Genomic DNA, 20,770 nt, shown 5'->3' on the forward strand with positions numbered 1-20,770 from the left:
TTTATCTCCCTGACACAGTAACACAGACCATGACTCATTATCTACTGATACCACCTGCAGCGGCAGGGGCCACTGTGAGACATCATCAAATCTATCTCAATTCATCTGTTTCCAAGAGGCAGGTACTACAAAAAACAACTGTTAATGCTGTACAAGATCCTGCTGTTACAGAACACTTTTTGTTGCCTGGCTCTTATATTCTCTGATTTTGTGCCATAACAAGGTATAGCAAGGACAGTTAAATAAAAGATAGGAAACGTGCCCACTAACATCTTCATTAAGACAAGAGGTCTTTTAAAGAGCTGTGTAAAGGTAAAAAACAAAAACAAAAACAAACAAACAAACAAACAAACAAAAAAAACCACAAGCTTTTCAAAATTACAGTTAACACAATTAAATTGCTTCTTGCTTTTATACCTTGTGGTTCATACATGTTGAAGATGATGGTACAAATCTTGCTGCAATTCTCAATAGCTGCCATTAATTCATCTCAAGTATTATCTTTTTATAAGAGGTGGTTAAATACAGGTTTTTTTATGTTTAGCTAGGAGGTACAAGGACATTAAAACAGTAAGCTAAATTTCTCTCTTGATCCTTCCTGCCATCAGTCACAAATTGCTCCTGTGGGGTCAGTCTGTTTGTGTCATCCCAGTAGTGGTACAAATTTTGGTCCTGGGTGTCATTGCTGGCTGACTGAAAGAGTGGGGGTAAACTGGTGAAGTGCTGCACTGGACTTTACCACCGGAGTTTATTTTCAGAACTGTGGCTTTTCAATCAAATGAACTGGAGATTATATTGAAAATTACTAGCTGATTGTCCAATATGTTAGACCAATGATAGACATAAATCTGACATAAATTGCTGTCTTGGTGTCCTGGTTTGAGTTAGAACAGAATTAATTTTCTTCCTAGTAGCTGGTGGAATGCTGTGTTTTGGCTTAGGATGAGAAGAGTGCTGATAACACCCCGATGTTTTAATTGTTGCAGAGCAGTGCTTATACCAAGCCAAGGACATCTCAGCCTTTTGCTCTGTCCTGCCAACAGGCAGGCTGGGGGTGCAGTAAGAGCTGGGAGGGGACAGACCCAGGACAGGTGACCCAAACTAGCCAAAGGGGTATTCCATACCATCTGACGTCATGCTAAACAATATATAGGGGTGGCTAGCCAGGGGGAGGGGGCCGGACTGCTCGGGGTTAGGCTGGGCGTCGGTCAGGGAGTGGTGAGCAATTGCATTGTGCATCACTTGTTTGTACATATTATTAGAAGTAGTACTATTATCATCATTGTATTATTATTATTATTATTATTATTATTATTATTATTATTATTATTATTATTATTATTATCCTGTCTTATTAAACTGTCTTTATCTCAACTCACGGGCTTCACTTTCCATTTCTCTCCCCCGTCCCAGAGAGGGAGGGGGGAGGGGGAGCGAACGGCTGCGTGGTGTTTAGCTGCCGGCCGGGTTAAACCGCGACAGTCTTTTTGGCACCCAACGTGGGGCCCGAAAGGTTGAGATAACGGCAGATCTGACCAGAGTGTGTTAAACTAAAATTGGTGTAAGTATTAGACCTGCTTAATAGTCACTTGTCATAATGCTGATTGCTTTAATCTCAACTGTGCTGCGCCTGTTTTCCAAATTGAGTATTATAGCACGTTATTTTCTGTATGTGCTCTCTGTCATGTTGTTTATTCTCTTCGGGCCCTGGTTTCAGACCATTATGGTACTGTGTGTTGTATCAGTGGCTTATGAGATGATGAAATATCTGGCCACGACTCTAACCTGGTATTTGTACTCAGTAACATCTTCGACTCTATACTTTGGAAACTGTATTTTGGAAACTATTAGCAATTATATCTGTTGCCTTTTTTCATTAGGGAGTCAATCTGTGGAGGGGAAAGGGGAAGATATTTTTTCTTACTTGATCACTCTCCCTTTCTCCTTCACCACCCCTGTATTCTCCTTGATCACTCTCCCTTCCTCCTTCACCACCCTCTTACCCTCTGAGCTTGCTACAATAGCTCTCCAAGATATTGAATATCCTTGGGATACTCAGACCAGCATAGTCCTGTTGTTCTGCCTCCTGAATGCGCTTCAGATTCTGCTTAATGTTAAACAACTCCTTAGGAAGCTCATCCGGAGATCTGCCCGGAGGCAGTATAGTTGTGGGTGGCAGGGAGTATGGGAGGATATGGGCAGGCATCTAGACCAGTTGGCACCCCCAGTGTTTTGGAAATTCACCCCTGAACAACTGCAAAATCCTAAAAAACTGGCAGAACGCTTGAAAAAAAGGTGTCACGATTCTGGCAGTTCCAAAGTAACACAAATCATTGTAACATGCTGGGGCCTGGCTCATGCCTATCGAGCTGCCTTGGATACTGCTATCAACTTAGTGACAGACCCTGCGGCCACTCCAAGTCCCGTGACAGATCCAATGGCCACTGTGACCCCTACGGTGGACTCTGCAGCCGCTCCAGTCCCAGCTCCTGCAGCAGCCCAGATTATTCCAGCAGCCCAGCATTCCACCAGCTACTAGGAAGAAAATTAATTCTGTTCTAACTGAAACCAGGACACGTGGTTATAAGATTATGTTTCTTATTCCATAACAATATTTTCAAAAATTAAACTATTGGACAAGAATTGTCCAATGTCTAACATATGTTAGATTTATGTCTATCATTGGTCCAAATCCACAAATCCACCACAAAAATTCCAGCATTATCATTGCATTCTCAACATGAGCTACTTCAGCTAATATTTAACTTTTTCCTTAAACTATACACATGCTTCTCTTCTTAATACATGATAAAATACATTTAACATATGCAGCAGTAAACAAAATTTAGGGAAGTGAAATCTCTCAAGATGCTTGTTTCCAATTCACAACGCTTAAAAATATCACCAGAATGATGGGTATTGTTTGTCTGAAGTTCAAAAGAAAAAAACAATGGAAGATTAAAAGCAAAATAAGGTGATTCTCCTCTGTCACACAAGTTTCTCACTACCAGCCAGTTATTTTTCGAGCCATGGATTTTTACCTACTTTGGAAAATATAAAAGCAAATATGACTATTCAAAAGATTAGACAGCACAAACATACACAGTGCAAGTTATTGTTTCCAATACAGACCTTGTAATTTGAGTATAAATGTATTCAGTAAGGCTAAAATGACTAAAATGAATGAGAATTTCAGCTTTACTTAGTCTACATAATTTCTGTACAGAAGAGGAAGTTAATGTCAGAGAAAGCAAACAATTTTTGCACCTCCCATCACTCTTTACTGTCTTCTCAGGCTAGAGGCCCAAACAGGTATTTTTCCCCCATGGCAAAAGATCAATGGTGGCAAACCAGGAGGCTGACACTTCTCTTTCTACCTACACCACCAGCAACACGAAACTGTATCCTGCTTATTTACACAATGAGCATGTAAATCAGACATCTGATGTCAGTGACCTTATGATGTGTAGAAATACCCACCAGTGAGCAGATGCCCAATCCAGTTTCCTCTGAAAGCTGAGGGAAACCCTGGCCTGGATGGTAAAGCAAGAGGAAAGAAGATGCTTACACTTGTGAATATAGGCAAAGGACAAGGTTTGCTCACAGACTGAAAAAACTTTTTTGTGGCATGGGAGATGGAAGAGAGCTTCAATCGCAGTTTTTCTATTAGAAAACACTGAAGCAGAATTGAAGACACAAAGTTTTGAGTATGCCATGTAGAAGTAATTGTAAAAACTAAACTTCAAAAGTCTTTCTGCATCAGGCATTTGATGCTATATAATGTAATAAGAAATGTAGTTGCCCAGCATTTCACAGAAGAAAAAAAAAAATCAAAAGGATTAAACCTCAAAAGTTTCCAAAACTGTTGTAGACAGAGCTCTCATCTTTTTAACATGCAGCAGCTAAGAGGAGCAGTGTGGGATAGCTACTCTAAACTGGGAAATGAGTTTTTTACCTGACAGAACCATTTGGGAACAAAAGAAAAAAAAAAAGTTAATTTTCACCAATAAAGTAAAACTCCATGTTTAAGGTTAATACTAACAAAGCTTTGCAAGTTTCATGTTTCATTTTGTATAAATGAACATCCAATTAGCTACAGCATTGGAGAACAGCACTGGAACTTCCAGCATATGTATGCAGGGAGATGTATGGAAGAAAACTATGATAAATCATCAGCTTGTTGATTGCAAAGTTCTTGCACTTTGCTCCCAAGAATCTAGTGCCAACTTCTACTAAAGGATATCTATAACCACTGCTATGCGAAGAAACTGTCTAAATTAGTCTCTGTCAGATTCAGGTTGCTATGGTACAAGCTAAGTGATCTCAAGCCAGCTCACAGTGTTATCAATGCTACAACCACTTTGTGACTGCAGCCCACCCATACTAAAATACAGGATAGGGAATCAATTACACTGTGCTTCTGACCCAGTATGACTATTGCTTCTTTCTTCATCTTATTTCCACATTAAATTCCTTCTCCATTAACATGAAGATGCTGCAGTGTGTTCAAAAACTGTAAATTAACATCGCCACAGCATGAGAAATGTCTGAATTAATCCATGCTGTGTACCTAAATAACTTCTAAAACTCAGGGGTGGTTATAATAAAATCACACTCAAAAAAGTTCATCATGTTTTTAATAAAATATACAGATAGATAGATAGATACACATAGATATATCAAGTGTGTGTGCATATATATAGTGTGTATAGATGTTTTATTTTTTTCCCCACATATTGGAGGAAGGGGGGGAAAGCAGATTTATTAGGACTCACTGTCACACAGGTAGCTACCATTTAAATGACATTGGGCAGAATGTGTCTCACCTGCTGTCAATACTTGGACTGAAACAGCTCTTCAGTTCTCTAGCATACTATTGTCAAAGTTACCCTCAATTTCACAGAGACTCTGAAGCACTGAACCAGCTGAGAGAACAGCAAGTCACCAGCAACACCACAAATTCTTGGTTCCCCATCCTATATTCAAAGAGCATGGTATTTTTAGCGGACTATCAATCTACTCCAATGCCATTCTGGAAGGAAATCAATTTTTAGCCTTTTCATCTATTAAACAAGTCTGAGTTGATTAATAATCTGGCCACACAGAACTCCAGCTTTGCTCTCAGCCAAAACAAACAAGCTCAAAAGCTTTAAGCAACCCTACTGCGGGTTATCCTAAAGACAAGGATAGAACAGTTTGCTGCCAACAGCTTTACAAGCAGTTATCAGGCTTATCCTCCTCAATTAGAAGCTTTTAAAATTGCTGATAGAGGATGTAAATGTTTTTCATTTACTCAAATCTTTACTAAATGTCTCCATGACCTCGTTCATGCTGGCTTTTTCTAAACATGGAAGGTGCCTCACCCCACATTTTTTTACATGTACTCTGATTGCCACAACCACTAAAGCTTTTCCACTAAAGCTTTCTTTTTTTTTTTTTTTTTTTTTTTTTTTATCCATAAGGGTGCCAGAAAAGAGACTGATGTATATCACATGTCAGGGACCATTAACTTTTTAAGCACTGTGTTTTCTGGATATGGTCTGAGCAGAATTAGATAAAGCAATGGTTATTAAGTCCCTGACCACCTGGATCCTTTTCAGTTCTGAAGAACACTATCACAGCTCTAGACCTAAACCAGAGCAAGGAAAAAAAAAAAAAAGAAAAAAAAAAAAAAAAAAAACAGAAGGCAACCAAAGAAAAAAGGTACAAAATAGCAAATTTTACACTGCCATTTTATTTTCCTGGCTGTTTTTTTATTACTTGTCTTGAGCATAAGAAAAAAAAGTTAACTGAACAAGATGTATACATACCTTTTTTCCCCCCAGTGTCCACCCAAGGCAGTAACTTTTCTAGAAGCTTATGATTTTTATTCAGAGATGAAAAAACTCCTTAAAAGTTTTTCTTCCCTACCCCCACACCTAAATAACAAAGCTTTCTCTTCTTCCATACCCCAATAAATCAATACAAATTCTATCTAGCCATTCCATGTTTTGTAATTATTCCTCCCGGTTTCCTACACCCAGTGTCAGTTATATATACATGTAGTTTGTAAAACAGAAGGTGTACTCAACAATTAGATGAGGGAACTCAAATTACACCACAACCTCAGTTTGAAGTATTACAGTCTTACCTACACAGCTCCAAGCTTTGTTAGTGAAAGCTAATATTTTAATTGTAACCATGTTGCTCTAATTTCAAGTCAGATACTATGGTTAAAGCCTTGTTTCATGTTCCAGTACAACATCCTATTGCTTTGAAAGGTTATTATTGTGACTAAAAATTAAGATAATTGCTATGGAAAATTATCTCCCCCTATCATAACTCAATAGGGAAATAACAGGAAATAATTAATCCTGAAAAATCATGTTAGACAAAAGTCACTTCCTGTAAAGATGTGATTTTTATTTGCTGAAGTAGGAAGAGAGAAGTGCTCTCAGGGTGTTTATCATCCCCATTCTGGAGTACTGCTGCAACATTTCTTCCCACTTCACTCAAATTTTTACTGTTTTTCTTTAATTTTTATTTACACCACTACTTCTGAAGCTGATGTGTTGTGGCTTCCACTTCCTCTGCAATCTTGAGTTAAGGAGAGAACACCTACTGTAAGCAACCTTTATGAGGATCTTAGCAGCAGCATGGAAATACTTCTGCAACACTAAAAAGATGCAGTCTAAAATGTAGAATCTTATTCACAGCTGCTCCTGTTCCAGTTGTCATTATGTTTACTCAGTGCTATACTGAAAACAGGCAACATGACCTGTTACACAGTGCAGCAGAAAAGACAGGATTCAGTTTTGATTGCTCTAGAGGCCTCTTCCAAAAAGACAGGTACCTACATACCTTTAGACTTGTTCCTTAGTCTGCTACTCAAGAAAACTTTAGAGATTCATTGCTAGATCATCAAGATCTTCTTGAGCCTTACTAAAAGTGCCATGCAAACATAAAGTATTATATCCTTCTAATAAACATGCTGAATTCATAGGCAGAGACAAATGAAGAACCTGAAGGTCAACTTCACATTTTCTACTTATTCCTACTCTTTCAATAGTAGCTGAATTGATGGGAGAACAAGGGACACCAAGCAGATAACCCTGTGATCTTACAGACCAAGTCAAGGAATTATTAGTATAGCAAATACTAAATGTAGTAAAATATTAGTAAATAGTCTCAAGATCTTTCCTACATTTTCTTGCTACTAAACAACCTCTTTTTTTTTCCCCTACCTATATTTATGAGATATCATCCTTCCCCAAATTAACTAAGATGGACAGTGAAAGCTGTGTCAGAAATGAGTCTACATCATGGACTTTACAGTCCTGTCATCATGTCAAATCCCTAGTCTTGGAGTTGAACAGCTCTGTCATCAGCTAACACTGGCTCATCCAGGCTTCCGCAATGATTCTCATATTACCAAAGGGAGCAGTTCTGGCAAGAAGAATCTGTGGCAGCAGAATGTCTCTCACAACTCAGTTGCTCGATCACCACAAGAAGTGAGTTTAAAATACTGAAGTCCAATACTCAATCACGGATATGTGACAATTCTAAACTGACCCGAAAAAGAAAGAATAGGACAACGCCTGAGAAGAGGGTGGTGGGCAGCACTTCACATGCATAAAGAGGCATATTCAGCTGACAGGTATGCAGGCATGTGAACTCCCCTGTGAGCCGAATGAAAGGAGCACATTTACTTTCAAGGTTGGAACTGCTTGTGAGAAAGAAGTGGCAGGATTATAACTGCTAGAAAGGTTAGAATTTTCAGAAAGATAGAAATTCTTCTAATCAATCCCTATCACCTCACATGCAGTTAAGGTATGATTCAGAAAACACATTATAAGTTTTACTACAACAGAAAGACTAGGGAGATTGCTCTGTTGGGTTGCCCAAGAACCTTTGGTCCAGCCATTCTTTTCTCAAAACTTTGTTATAAACTGGTTCATCAAAATATCTGTTAGAACCCTCTTTCTTCCAACAAAACTGTTTTAAGATTACTAACCTGTTCTAGAAGTCTGCCCCGTTAAATGTTTGTTAAATATGGTTGGATTTTACCTTACTATTATTTCAGGACAGAGCTTGCATATATTTCACTGTTTTCATAGATGTGAGGATCTGAAATGACAAGATCTTTAAAATGGCTACCATTTTATTACCAGAATCTCTTATTTCTCTTATTACTTTACATAAATTTCCAGAATTTTTTAAAACATCCGTAAAGCATCAATTGCATTCATAAAGCATCAATTGTGACATAGTACAAGTAGATCTACAGCTTCCTCTTGATGAGAAGCAGGGGGCAGGTGCTGAGCTCTATTGTTGGGACAGTGACAGGACCCGAGGGAACGGCATGGAGCTGGGACAGGGGAGGGTCAGGCTGGGGGTTAGGGAAAGGGTCTGCACCCAGAGGGTGGTCGGGCACTGGGACAGGCTTCCCCAGGCAGTTGTCATGGCACCGAGCCGCCAGAGTTCAAGAAGCATTTGGACAACTCTCTCAGACACAGGGTCTGATTTTTGGGCAGTCTTTTGGGAACCCAGGAGTTGGATTCAATGTTGTGGGTCCCTTTCAACTCAGGATATTCTGACTAATGTTATTCTATGCAAGACACCAAGTTAATATTTTGTCCCCAAAATAAGAATTGTTTCAGGCTTGATTTCACTCAGTAGAGCCACTCTCAGTTTTACAGTCAACATGCCATGTATGAGTTTCTTAAGTAGTTTATGTGGCTCTGTCTGTTATTATGAAAAGAATCATAAATGGATACCAAAAAATTATTCCTCATCCATTAAATTTCTCATAGGATTCTAGGCCACCTCCTCACACATGTATGCGAAGGCTGAAGAATAAAAAAAGCAAGGACTGATTTTATCTCAAGGTTATGGAAACACCATTAGACCACAAAACTATGGTGTCAAAAATTTATCTTGACATTTGAAAAAGTCTCGGTGGAGTTGAAAACCTTATCACATAATTAACTGTAGATAATTCTGTTTAATACTGAGGATCAGAATTTAAAAACAGCCACAACCTTGATAAATGGCATGTTAAATAAAGCTTCCAAAGAGTGATCAGATAGCAAGAATGAAAAAAATCCAACTCCAACTCAAAGGACAGTTGACACATGAACAAACTGCCTAGTGAGAACAGGGCAAAATTGTAAAAAGGAAAGGTACATGGCCCTTCTGAAACACCTCCCCATCCAGTACAGCTGATATCTTTCACAGGTCTTATGTAACTTAAGAATACATTGGACTGAAATTCTAGCCTCACTTAAAGAAATGGCAGAGCTTTCTTTGGTTTTCAATGGGAAGTTTGCATAGTTTGCAGTCAAGGGGACTCAGCCTACTGAATGTCACAAGAAAGTGAATAAAACTATAATTAATTTTCCACAAAGACAAGAACAGTGACCAAGAGAAAAGGAAGTCTGTTTAAAAGAGCTTCCGTGAAACTCCTTTGACCTCATTCAGGTTGGAGAACTTCCAAGAACAATCTGGAATTTAGTCATCTCACTGCAGGATGGTTTTTCTCTTTTGTCTGCCTGTTGCTTTTTTTCCTGCTTGAGGACTCAGCATCAAACAATAAAAATAACCTTTGACTTTTTTTTATTGCTTTCCTTTTATTTTTTTTTTTTTTGTCATGCAATGAGAGGACTGATCCAAAATAGTTCAATGCTAGAATAGGCACCTACTGAACTTGAAAAGAATGTTGGAAGAGGTTGGAAAAACAAGATTACATCTTGAAGTCATGTATCTGTATCTGTGACCACACAGAAGTCATCACAGCTGGTCTTTTTTTTTTTCTTTTTTTTTTTAAGAGACCACAAAAGACTTCATAAGACTTTTATCAGACATTTACAGTTCCAAAGCCTTAAGTTTTACCTGCTGGGAATAAGCATCCCTATTTAGCTTGGGGGAGGAAGAATGGGACAAAACACTCCCCAGTATTTTTTCCATTGACATTCAGCTCATCTTCCAAGAAGGATTTTATACAAGTGGAAGAAAATGCTGGCTCCTACTGCTGCCTTTGCGGGGATGGGGTCATATTAAAATCATATTTTAATACAGTGTTACACTTCATAATGTATTCATCTGACAACCAAATTGGGAAGGCTATAAACTACTACATGGAAAATTAGAGAGTGACATTAGAGCTTCCAAAAAGCATTGTGCCTGACCAGGAATCCAAGCAAGATGCCGATTTTTGCTTGCACATAATGCACAGTGTTACATTTAGTCAACAACTCTTTCCTCCCAATGAGCTCACCTGCTTAGTCAGATTTTTCTTTCCCTTGTGTCATTTTTGTTATTATTAACAATATGAAGTAACAGCAGCCATGATAGGTCTATGTCGTTGCTCTCCCTTTCCCTGAGGCAGACTACCACACAGGCTCAGTTATATGAGCAAAGGAAGAAGGAAATGAGACCTACTTTAATCATTCCAGCGCCTCTGAATTTCTAGAATTTAGAAAGAAATCAGCAACAACTTGACAACTGAGTGCATTCAATAGGGCTGGAACAAAGTCCCACGCAAAATGTGGAATACCCCAAGTTTAAAATGTCTTTATCATAGCAAAGGTATAGTGGGACAAATGTTACCATCTACTACTTTAAATGATCATTCTAGTTCTCCAGCTAACAGGATTTGGAGCTGGGAAGTTCTAACTTACACTCTGTACTTGATGCCCTCTTGCTTCAACTTAGTAGAATACATGGGAGGGAAGAGGAGGTGCCCACGCATGCAGATGCTTCTGCGTGCATGTACTTCAACATTTTTAAAAGCTTGCACATATTTTTCACCAGTGTGCCAATATATTGAGCAGCCATCACACTGCTCCTGTAAAGCCAACACACAATCCAACTTCAAACATCTCTCCTAAGGTTGAGAATACGTGCAAAATGGTAAACTAATTAATAGTTCATTAAAAGGAAGAGTTCAAACCTTTCTCCTGCATTGTGCAGCCCTGCCCCCTCTCTGTATTTGTCAGAGACTGGTTTGCTGAGTCTGCCTGGTCACAGAGGACAAATACGTGACTTCTTTTGCCAGGAAAAGTTCTTGTAGATGGGTTGGTGGGCAGAGTAAGTACAGAGAGGTCCAGCAAAGTCTAGAGCCAGAGCATTAACCAACAACCAACAGGTGGGATGAGGCAAAGAACAGAACTCATACCTTCTCCTCACAATGCCTTGGGTGTTTCATTTCAATCTAAAATAATTTCACTTTAAAAAAAAATCTGTAACACTTTCTGTACTGAAAAGCCTAACGATGAGCTGAAATTACTTACTTTTTTTATCACAGGTCATAATTATGTAATTACCATCATCATGACAGTCCACCAAAGCATCACCTATTGCATTTCATCTCATATGTTCAATAATGATATAAAAGAAATCAATGAAAGAACCATGGCCAGTATCCAATTTACGATTATTGTTAAATAGAGGGCAACAATACTTGGAAACATTCTTGCAAGCTGTGACTCAGTTCAAAGCAGTTAAGTAATGATCATCTGATAATCAGCCTTACCTTCAGCTGTACAGATTCTCTAAACCAGTTAACACAGAGCATTTCATCTGGCAAAGTGCAGGCTGAACCAGAGTGCCACAGCAAGACAGTAAAACAGTTTGAGTGGAGACTAAGCAGTGCATGTTTTGCCTTGTTTGTTGTTTTTCTTTCAAGAGTGAGTATAGTTCATTCTGAGTGTTTTTGACGGGAAAATTGAAACTTCACACTGCAGTCCAATCAACAATAAAAAATCCAGATGAAAAAACACTTATGATTATATTGCCTCTGATCCTTTCATCCCAAGAAAAAAAGATTCCACTAGTGTGCTAGCAGACCAAAAAATCATATTGCATTTTATTTTTTTTCTAAAAGAGTCTCTTCCTCTTCTTTAAATCCAAAGAAAAACATCTAAGAGTTTGATTTTTTTCATAACAAAACATTAAGACTACTGAAATGTGCTTGAGTTGAGAAATCATGCTAGAATTTAGCAACTAGAAATCAAAAAGCTCGATTAAGTTAAAACTATGAGCATTCTCCATATACTTCTACTACAACTGTTTAACTCAAACTTTCTGAAATTAAAGATATAAAATATGTACAAGAAAACACAATAATATTTATTTAGTAAACAAACATTGTGTATCATGGAAGTGAATTTCATGTACTTTAACATGTAGCATTTTAGAACAGATGATCCACATGACTCCTGATAACAGTTTGTGGGACATGATACTGCCATGAACATGTCCCATTAGCACATATTACTAAATGGCAAAACAGATTGCTAATATATCTAGAAATATAAGACACTTTACAAAAAAAATTCCAGGATGACGAATGATGCTATATGCTCTTTATCACCATTAAAAAATTACTTGAGTTAAATTAATTCAATTGGTTTTTAAATTGTTTGTGTATTTTTTTTAATGCAACATTACTTATTTTCCACGAACGTTAACATGACAATATAAAATGGAAAAGAAGAACCCCCATCTGGCTGCTGCTTTTATTTTGAAGTGTTATACATGTATAAAACCTACAGTTTTTCTTAAATGGTGACTGAACAGAAAAAATAGTTTGATTTTGCTTTGCTATATATCACATTCTGGATGCATCTACTGAACTGCTGCTCAAAAATAAATCAAGAACACAATGAAAGGATAATTTATGAGTTGTCAAGCAATCACATTTTAACACTTACTTTTGTGAAGATCTGAAAAAAGTCAATTGCAGCTGGCAAGTGAGACGCATCCTGGATCTCTGCTTTCAGATACAGTTGCAAGGTGTGCGCAAGGTGCCTGAGGCCATCTTTCATTTCTTCACTTAGTTGTTCAGTATCTTAAGGGGACAGGAAAAAAAGTACACCAAGGCATAAACAGAACCTTTCGCCAACATCTTGAAAATGTACAATGGCAGCTATATAGTCTAGACATTTCCAGTCTCAGAATTAATCTTGACAGAGGGCAATTTTGACAGAGGGCAAACATTTGTCTTTTTTTCCTGACAACTACCTATCAACACAAAGAAGAGTTTATCATGTTGCTATTACCAAATTGCATAAATTCAATGGTGAGTTAAAGATCAAAAGCCAAAAGATAAAGCAGATGTGTAAGCAGATGTAACACATTAGGTACAAAAAATAGGCATCTAGGGGTTTATAATGTTAAGAATGAATTTGAAAGGTTATGCAGCAGCTCCTTCCTCCTTGCAGAAGTGCACATTTTTATACTATATTCTTCCCAGAGGTGTCAAACACTTTATGCCAGCAGATAAAAAGGGAGAGTAGTTTTGAGACAGAGTTTCATACACAGCAGCAGCTGCTAAACAGAATTGATATGAAGGAATATTAAGCAAATCCAACTCCTATATTAAAGCACCATTATTTATGCTTCACAGATAGGAATCCTGGAATCCTGAAGCAAAAAAAAAACAGTGCCTTATTTTCTAATGAAGTGATCATCCATGCATCAGATCAGTGATAACATGGAAAGTGAAACTCAGCTGTCCTCGTAAGTTCAGTGCCTCACACACATGGTTCACATTTCCTTTTTTCTGCCAGTGAGCACAAAAGACCTAACTGGAGAATGGACAATGAACAGACTCAAGCATCAATCATAACAAAAGTCTAAGTGGATAATTATGCACTGAGAATCAACTTCATCTCTGTATAACAGTGATTTATATATATATATATATATATATATATATATATATATATATATATATATATATATATATAAAATATCTATTTTTATTGGGAACAGAAATAACCTTTCACTAAGAAAGGTTCTTCCCTGTGCTTTAGATGCAAGCCTTCTGGCATCCTGGAAGAACAATTCAAGATCCTCTCTAGAGCTAACTCCTAATTACTCATTTTAAAAAAGGATGCAATTAAAGCAGATGTCCCTGGGTCTGGTAAACATCTAGCTAGTGTTTGTGATTCTTTGGCTTTTGTGTGCCACCCCACCCAGCATTCCTGCACTTGAAGGTACAGGGTATTTTGTCTCAGGACAGGTGAGCTCTCCCACAGTGCTCAGATTCAGCTCCTCAGAAAGTTCACATCACTCATCACACAAAAAGCAGACAGATGCTCCTTGTTAAGTGGCACCAAGGCTATGTAACTAAAGGATTTGCTTTTTTATAACTATACAACTATATAATGCACATTTTGAAATGTATTATGACAAAGACAGGCATGATTTGCTTCACTATTGGCAAAAAAAAAACACCTCTAGAGTGGAGAACAGAAGTCTTCTAAGTAGAGTCTGCAGTTTAGGACAAATGTGATCAAGAAATATTGAATCCAACTAGAACTTCTGGGAGAATTTTGAGAGACAGGAGCAGAAAACAATTATTCAAATTGGACTCCATCCAGGACATCAGAGCTAATGATCCCCACAAAAAGTGCCACAGGACTTTAACGGCAAATGATCAAGACCTGGTTTTCACAACACATCATGAAACCAAGGCCAAAAAAAAAAAAAAAAAAAAAAGGAATACAAAATTTGTTAATGTTTTCATTTTGTTTTTCTAAGAAACATTTTTTTGCTGTCAGAACCATGGTATGGGAAAAAAAATATGCTATAAAAGGCTTGTGGAATGGTTTCTAACTGAGGAATGGGCATTTAATTATGCATCCCTGATACTGATACAAGTGAAATAGCAAAAAATCTGCCCATACTACTCTACACAAACACTTTCCTGCATACTGAAACTAGTTAAGCATAAGCCAAGTTGATTTCTGAATCATCTTAACACACAGCAAGCCAGTGAAACCATGCAAGTAACAAAACATTGTATAATAATACCGAACCAGCACTTAATCTCCTACTTAATCAGCACTTCAGAAAACAATGAATTTGAAGGAACTGTGGAGTGGGGAATAAAGCTTTATAAAGGGCTATGCGCTGCCAAATGTTCCTCATTTGTTTGCTTTTAATAGATGTGTTACACATTTCACCAGATATTGAATCCCTAAGTGTGTAAAACATCATATAAACTGAATAAAAGTATATAGGTCACCCACACTGAAAATCAACCAACCATATAAAGTAACACTTAAAAAGTAGTATTGTCAAGTAGACATACATGTAGATAGCGTAGTGACAATTTTTGTATATTTTGGATTTTAAAAACAACAAAAAAGTGAATCAATTAGAATTCTACCCATAATATTTATGATAGAGTTGAAACAATCTTGTATTATACAGATGCTTCCTGAGAAGTTGCTTGCTTGGATCACCACCTGTATTTCCAGTTCATATGATTTCCTTCAATGAAATATTTTTTCCTTTATACTTAGATCTCTAATGAAAAAAACTTCTATGACTTTCGTATGCATTCTACCAATAACAAAGGAAAGTAAATCCCAAATTGTTATCAACAACCTGTAAATAGTGCAGTAAATAGGAAGCTTGCTGAAGATACAGTGGCAGCAAATAGCACCACAGTGACTCCAGGCTGTGACACCATGCTACGATATTCTTTTGGGCTTTGCTTTCCATTCTAAAAGCAAAACTGTAGAGACATTAGTTTCACTATATCAAGGTAGCTGTGAAATCAGCAAAAGTGGTTAGCCAAAAACTTTGCATGAGATTATGCAAGTGTCATTATCCATTTGTACTATATTCTGTGAAGTACCAGCTTTGGTTATTGAGGAGTCACAAACACTTTGGAGTTAAGAAGATCACAAACAAACTGTTATTAAAGCTCTTAAGTAAATGCAGATGAAACAGTAGATGTGGATCTCTCATTTGCTTCCTTGTAAAATAAGGTTAGGGAACAGCTCATTCAGTAATGGTGAGAGCACCCATCTGACCTGTATCACAGGCTGTAGCAGCATTGCCTTTAGAATGAGGATTGAAGAGAAGCTTCTAGACATGTTTACAGATTTTTGTACCATCTCTCCATTGCAGCTCACGCCTTCTCTCCAGACATGTATCACACCATTCCCCTTGCCTCCAGCCAAGTCAAAGGAAGTTGAGAGCACCTCCTCAGCTGTACTATTAAAACCTCAGTTTTTATGCAATTACCAGTTACAAAAAAATCTTTGCCTGCACTACAGAAATTGCCGTATAATTATTAGTATTCAATTTTTAAAGGAAACCTCTTACCCCAATTCTTCCTCTACCACTGCCCAACCAGCCATGGGCAAAACACAGCACCAAAAAGAGTTGTTTCTTTTTTTTTTTTTTTTTTTTTTTTCTGGATCTCAGCTGTGTTATGGGGTATAGAAGTCAGTAGTCATCTTTTAATGTCATTGGAACACCTGGAAAGGCTGCTTTTAAATCAGATGCTTATCTAATTCCAAAAAAAATGTATTATAGAATTTTAGAATATCCATGGCAGAAAATGCTGTTTTGTTTTGTTTTGTTTTAATTGAAATGCAATCCCTTTATCCTGATCAATTTGTTGCCTTAAGGTCTTTTGTCCTTGCAATTTGGGAGAAGGCAACAGAATGTCACGATCTAAAGAAATAAAACTTCTCAGTAGTTATTGCATTTTTCCAGTTTATGGCATTTATTTATTTCTATTAACTATATCAATATTTGAAGCTGTTTTAAATCCAAACCTCTGAATTACTTTAAAAATTGAGATAATCAAAACGTTCATGCTACCATCTACAAAATCCCTTTAAACAAGACAGAAGATCAAACTAAGGATGTATTTCTTCCCCTGCATGTCTTCAAACTTCTAGGTACTGCAACGTCTGGAAAAAGTGTTTTCTAGTTCAACAACAGTTCTGCTAAGAGATTGTGATGAACCTCCTTTCCTGTCCCAGCAGCTGAAACTTGTTAAACCACAGTTATCTGCAAAATTTTATTTTATTTATATTTTTATCTGCATAAGATATCTGCGCAATTTCATCTTTTTTTTCCTCCACTGAAGTCATGAGCAAGACAGACACATCCCTTGTAAGTTTTAAATATCTTTCCTTTTTCTGGAACTTATTTTGCAGCTTTATACACTAACCCATAAATATTGAAAAACTAAAACCTTATTATAAAAAAGGTATGTTGAAAATATATGTAAAAAAACAGACATTTGGTAAATTTTAAAAACCAAACCAGCAAAATGTATGCTATAAAATAAGGAGAAATATTAAAGCCAAATAATGTGGAAGAAATCTTGCTTGAGCAAGACATGCATGTTTTTTCCATTGATTTTTGAACAACGTATTCATCCCCACAGAGGTTTAAGCAGGTGCAGTTTTGTCTTTCACAGAATCACAAAATTTCTAGGTTGGAAGAGACCTCAAGATCATCGAGTCCAACCTCTGACCTAACACTAACAGTCCCCACTAAACCATATCCCTAAGCTCTACATCTAAACGTCTTTTAAAGACCTCCAGGGATGGTGACTCCACCACTTCCCTGGGCAGCCCACTCCAATGTCTGACAACCCTTTCAGTAAAGAAGTTCTTCCTAACATCCAACCTAAAACTCCCCTGGCACAACTTAAGCCCATTCCCCCTCGTCCCGTCACCAGGCACGTGGGAGAACAGACCAACCCCCCACCTTGCTACAGCCTCCCTTGAGGTACCTGTAGAGAGCAATAAGGTCACCCCTGAGCCTCCTCTTCTCCAGGCTGAACAAGCCCAGCTACCTCAGTCTCACCTTGTACGACTTGTTCTCCTGACCCCTCACCAGCTTCGTCGCCCTTCTGTGGACTCACTCAAGCACCTCGATGTCCTTCTTGTAGCGAGGGGCCCAAAACTGAACACAGTACTCGAGGTGTGGCCTCACCAGAGCCGAGTACAGGGGGAGGATCACTTCCCTAACCCTGCTGGCCACACTGTTTCTTATGCAAGCCAGGATGCTGTTGGCCTTCTTGGCCACCTGAGCACACTGCTGGCTCATATTCAGCCGACTATCAACCATCACTCCCAGGTCCTTCTCTGCCTGGCAGCTTTCCAACCATTCCTCTCCCAGCCTGTAGCTCTGCTTTGATTCTGTTTTTCATGCCATGTTCTATTATACTACAGTAGCAGACTTTCAGAAGGCAAGGTGCAATAAGATAGGCTGGCCATTCTGTAAAACAGAATTTGGAATCATTTCCTGCAATATGGTTGGCAATTACTTACTTGACTGAAGATCTGAAAAAGAGTAGAGTCTCTCGGAAATGCATACTGATTGTCTAAGCTGTAGAGAAAAACAGGTAATTAACACTTACACAGCATGTTTTATCTTGAAAACATTCTACAAAATTGATTATTCAATGTGATATGCCTGTAAGATAATTAGATAAGGGTAACAGCATCAACATAAATCTGGTCAATCCATGCTTTCTGTAAACTACCATAAAAATACTTTTTTTTTTTTTTTTTTGGTGTTACGACACTTTCTACTAATATATTTTCTTGACTTTGGCAGCTTACCCCTAGTAATTTACTTTGGCCTTTCACACTATAATTGAAAGCAATTTATGAGGTTAGCAATCTCAGATTTCATGAGACTATAATTAATGCATAGCATAGCTAGGTACATATTTGCCCTTTAAAAAACATGCACACACTCTTCCCAACAATGTACAAATGAAGATATTAAAATCACATTTTATCATCCCAGACCACTACAAATGTGCACATTTTTATTCAAGGACAGCACCATGGCAGGGTCAGAAAAAATAAATAAAAGAAAAAAGCAGTAAGTCCTTTTTGATTTACCATCCCAATCATAAGCCTAATTACCTAACTGAAAATTTAGTCCACATGATTTAATCATATTGTTGGAATGTCAAACATCCAGGGCTTCCAAAAAAGTATAGAGAAAAAGAAATCAAATTAAGAGAACTCAACAATAAAAGGATGGGATTGTGCCCCTAAAGAAAGGGCTAGCTAACTGCATGCCTGTCCTTACTACCCATATAGAAGGGAAAAAAAAGAAGAGGTTCCCACTGAAGTTAATGGAAGCACCAATATCTTCAAGAGTATGAACCAAAAAAAAGTGTGTCCTTCTCTGCTTTCTTTCTAGGCAGAAATAAGGTTAGGATGATACCATACTCACAGGCAGAAAACTTCACAAACAGACCTCTTAAAGTTAAGACCTCTTAAACAGACATCTTAAAGTTAATTATGTCCATTTTAGTATCTCTTGATACTTTCAGCATTTCTGCAAGTTAATCTAATGCGATATGCAGTCCAATTTTGTTCAGCAATCCTAGTCACTTCGGCTTTCTAACTCTTAATTACATTAAAAATGTAATGGGAAAAAAGTATTTATCTGAAACTGTTACACTGAATACATCTAAAAGAATGTCACTTACTAGTTTAAAAACAATCCTGCCAGCAAGTCTGATGGAGTCTGGAGGAAAATTAGGCTTGATGCTCTTAAGACACTTGCATTCTTGCTTGTGGTCCAGCCAAGCTTCTTTCTATTTTTTTTTTAAGAAAGAGAAAGAAAAAAAAAAAACATGTTATTTTTCAAAACTTATACCCCGTTTTATGTACTTCTATATATGCACACACAAACTTATACAGGCACACCAATAAGCATAGTCAGCCTGGCCTCTGGCTGGACCAGGGACACAGAACCAGAACAGCATCAGGGCCAATCGGGCCGGGGCAGGAACCCCCCCTTCAGCTCCCACAGGCAGGAAGGAGGCAGCCCTTTCTCAGGTACTGACACCCACTGAATTAGCAGCTGCTACCACAGGCAACATCTCATGCTGACTGCCAAAAAAACAGCAGCACACATGCTGTATCAAAACAGCCTAAGACTGCAGCTATCACTCAACTGTGGAGAAGCACAGGTTGGATTATCTATTCAAAACACCCTCATCAAGCCATTACTTCCTTTAAGGTAAGATTGTGTACTAGACATCGGAGCTACAGTAGTGCAGGTCACACAAGAGGATTGCCATTTTGCTGCCCCAGAATTTTACTTTACTTTTAACAACAATAAGAGTAGTAAAAACAAAAACATTCTCAAGTTCCCCATTCAATCCTTGATCTATGCAATCCTTACTTTGTCTGTTGCATGCTACTCTCCAACAACACAGTTCTTACCATACTTGTTCAAATACTATCTTCTTTAATGCATAAAAAGGAGGGTACTGAGAGAAGTGGCAAAGTGGCCAAGCTGCTCTCCATCATTTATCAGCAGTCCTGGCTATCAAGGGAGGTCCCAGTTGACTGGTGGCTAGCAAATGTTTAGGAGAACTAAAGAATACATAGGGCCGCTCCTTGATAGGGAAGGTCTCCTCACAGACGATGACGTAGGCAAAGCAGAGACGCTTAACGCCTTCTTTGCCTCTGTCTTCAATGCCGATGATGGGCTTCGGGACCGAGGGTGCCCTGAGCTGGAGGACCGGGACGGTGGGGATGACAAACTCCCAACTGACCCTGAACGTGTGCGGGATTTGCTACTCCACCTGGATCCCTACAAGTCCATGGGTCCGGATGGGATTCATCCCCGGGTGCTGAAAGAGCTGGCGGATGTCATCGCGGAACCTCTTTCAATTATTTTTCAACGATCCTGGGAATTTGGAGAGGTCCCGATAGACTGGAAGCTGGCAAATGTTGTGCCAATTTTCAAGAAGGGTCAGAAAGAAGACCCTAGCAATTACAGGCCTGTCAGTCTCACGTCAGTGCCTGGTAAAATCATGGAGAAGTTGGTTCTCGGACTTATTGAGGCGCACCTGGGGGACAGAGCAGTCATTGGTCCCAGCCAGCATGGGTTTGTGAAGGGTAGGTCCTGCCTAACTAACCTGATTTCCTTTTATGATAAGATCACCCGTATGGTGGACCAAGGGAAACCAGCTGATGTGATTTTTTTGGAC

General features: G+C 38.3%; 1 protein-coding gene across 5 annotated transcripts in view; it reads right to left on the bottom strand.

Moving 5' to 3' along the window:
* SMYD3 (SET and MYND domain containing 3) overlaps positions 1-20,770 on the bottom strand; it is a gene marked incomplete at its 5' end in the record, with an annotated part of 384,704 nt that overhangs the window by 324,743 nt on the left and 39,191 nt on the right. For all 5 annotated transcript variants that reach the window (XM_084283469.1, XM_084283467.1, XM_084283468.1 and 2 more), the window contains 3 exons: positions 12,693-12,829; positions 18,075-18,132; positions 19,256-19,363. In XM_084283469.1, the coding sequence (XP_084139595.1) occupies positions 12,693-12,829; positions 18,075-18,132; positions 19,256-19,363 (303 nt within the window). The remainder of the gene's footprint in view (positions 1-12,692; positions 12,830-18,074; positions 18,133-19,255; positions 19,364-20,770) is intronic.

This window comes from Netta rufina, assembly GCF_964035555.1.
Source record: "Netta rufina genome assembly, chromosome: 3".
Classification (NCBI taxonomy): Eukaryota; Metazoa; Chordata; class Aves; order Anseriformes; family Anatidae; genus Netta; species Netta rufina.